Source organism: Scomber scombrus, chromosome 3, assembly GCF_963691925.1.
Source record: "Scomber scombrus chromosome 3, fScoSco1.1, whole genome shotgun sequence".
NCBI classification, from domain to species: Eukaryota; Metazoa; Chordata; class Actinopteri; order Scombriformes; family Scombridae; genus Scomber; species Scomber scombrus.
This window is the reverse complement of record NC_084972.1, coordinates 25503918-25505897: the sequence shown is the minus strand read 5'-3', so window position 1 is coordinate 25505897 and position 1980 is coordinate 25503918. Positions and strand designations below refer to the sequence as shown.

Sequence of the window (1980 nt, the reverse complement as noted above, 5' to 3'; positions counted from 1 at the left end):
TAAACTGAGAAGCAGAGCTGCAGCACACACACACACACGGTGGGCAACAAAGGCACAATAAAACCGGCTGGTACAATAGGTAATAGGACTGGCAGCACAGACATTACTGTCTCCATTAAAAGCTAAATGATATAACTTGACTTTCCTCAAAACATTCATGGATTACTTTGTTTCATTTTGAACAAAAAAGAGATGAGAAAAGCAAAAGAATCAGAAAGGGATGACATAGTTGCTCTGGCCGGGGTAGGGGTAGATACGTCTAACTGGTTTGGTACATTTAGCTCCGTCCATACTGGCTCTGTGGGCGCACTCATCACTGTCAGTCCTGCAGGCACCACAGTGGCAGCTGAGAGCCACGGGGTAGGTGAAGACGGGGTTGGCGTTGACAGGACAGCCGGGCAGTATGGCTGTGCGGTACTCCACCTTGTCATAGGTACAACCTCTCTGGATGAGGAAGCGCGGGCCCAGTATGTCCCTCATGTTACTATCCTAGTTACCAAACAAGCACAGGGGTAAGGAAACATTAATGATCTCATTCACATTTCAGTCCCTTAAGCACATAAGTTATTTAGGGTGCATGTTTTCAGATGAAAATGTGACATAATAGTCTGATTTTTGTGACTTACCTAATGTCAAACATAACTGATAAATGTGCTTATGTTGAGCTCATGTAAGGGACAACACCCAGGCACTTTGAATTTCTGTGTTTGGAATGGATGACAGGGGCTAAGATTTGCGGTACTTCTAAAAATAAATAAATAAATGAATCACACTCATATCTTTGATGAGTGAGATTAACCTTACTTCAAAATTCTGGTCAGATTTCAGTCGTCATTTTCAACATTACAGTCACAATTTTAAACTTTCTGTAAAAGATTATATTTGGATTGAAAACCCTTGAAATAAATGTTGTCGTTGTGTCATGTTATGCCTCTGCTATGCTTCTGATAAACTCTGATAACAATTAATAAAACCAAAAAATGCACAAAATATTTTCATACATAATCTAACTTTGTTCTATCATTGTGTTCTAGTTTTACCGTTTTTTCCTTCTTTATTATCCTAGTTTCTTTTTTAAAAATTTCATATGATTTGACTTTTCCCTCAATTTACACCAAACTGGAAATTGACTGTTACATCTCTTTCTGTCTTTTCTGTATGACTCTCTATTGTTTTACCACAAATGACATACATACCCTGGAGTAGCAAAATCCCATGCAAATAGTGGTGTTGATCGCCACACAGAAGTCACACTCTGGCTTCTCCGCATACAGGGTGAAGTCAGTGGGTAAACACATGGGAACAGCTGGGCTGAACAGCAGAAAAAAGAGCCAGCAGCTGAACACCGCAGTCATGTTAAGCAATGTTATTTCTTTCAAACCAATGTAAGACCTGCACAAAGAACAAAGGTAAAGAGACACATTGACAGACAAGAGAGGGTCAGACATTTGGTATAGTATCTTAAATATTTCACACTGTGTGTGTCACCTGCTTGAGAGATGTGGGCACCTGCAGGCCTGATGATGCTGTGAGTCTGAGCATCCCTGTTGAACACTATTTATGTGAATATTTTATAATCCACCAAGCTGTTATCTTCGATCTGTGATGAAAGAAGCACTCAGCTTTTAGTCCATTATGTTGATGGCATGAATTAATGATTTCCTTCATGAACAAAGTCCATGCAATAACCAAGGAAATTGACGCAATGGACTCTGTACCAGCTGAAACCTCTGTGCAATTATTCTAAAACATTGACCACTAGATGTCTCACATGCTCAAAAGCATGTTTTGTGTTTGAAAGACTGCAGATTTCATTAAGAGACAATTTTAAGAGTTTTACTACCTCTACCAAAACAAACCCTAAACTGTCACTGAATGCTTGTCTGTAATGCAAACTATTTCAGTGCACTTTCTGAATGTGCATGCACAAATGATGCTTTGTTAATTGTGGGTTTAAAAAAAAGTCTACACCAAAGAATA

The 1980-nt window shown here is 39.2% G+C and overlaps 1 protein-coding gene across 1 annotated transcript; it reads right to left on the bottom strand.

The window, feature by feature from the left end:
* Positions 1-210: 210 nt before the first annotated feature.
* Positions 211-1364, bottom strand: tshba (thyroid stimulating hormone subunit beta a). Its single transcript, XM_062415943.1, has 2 exons — positions 1197-1364; positions 211-489 (listed from the first exon to the last, which is right to left on the bottom strand). Exons 1-2 carry the CDS (start codon positions 1353-1355, stop codon positions 211-213), a joined length of 438 nt encoding a protein of 145 aa, XP_062271927.1. The 5' UTR covers positions 1356-1364.
* Between the last annotated feature and the right edge of the window lie 616 nt (positions 1365-1980).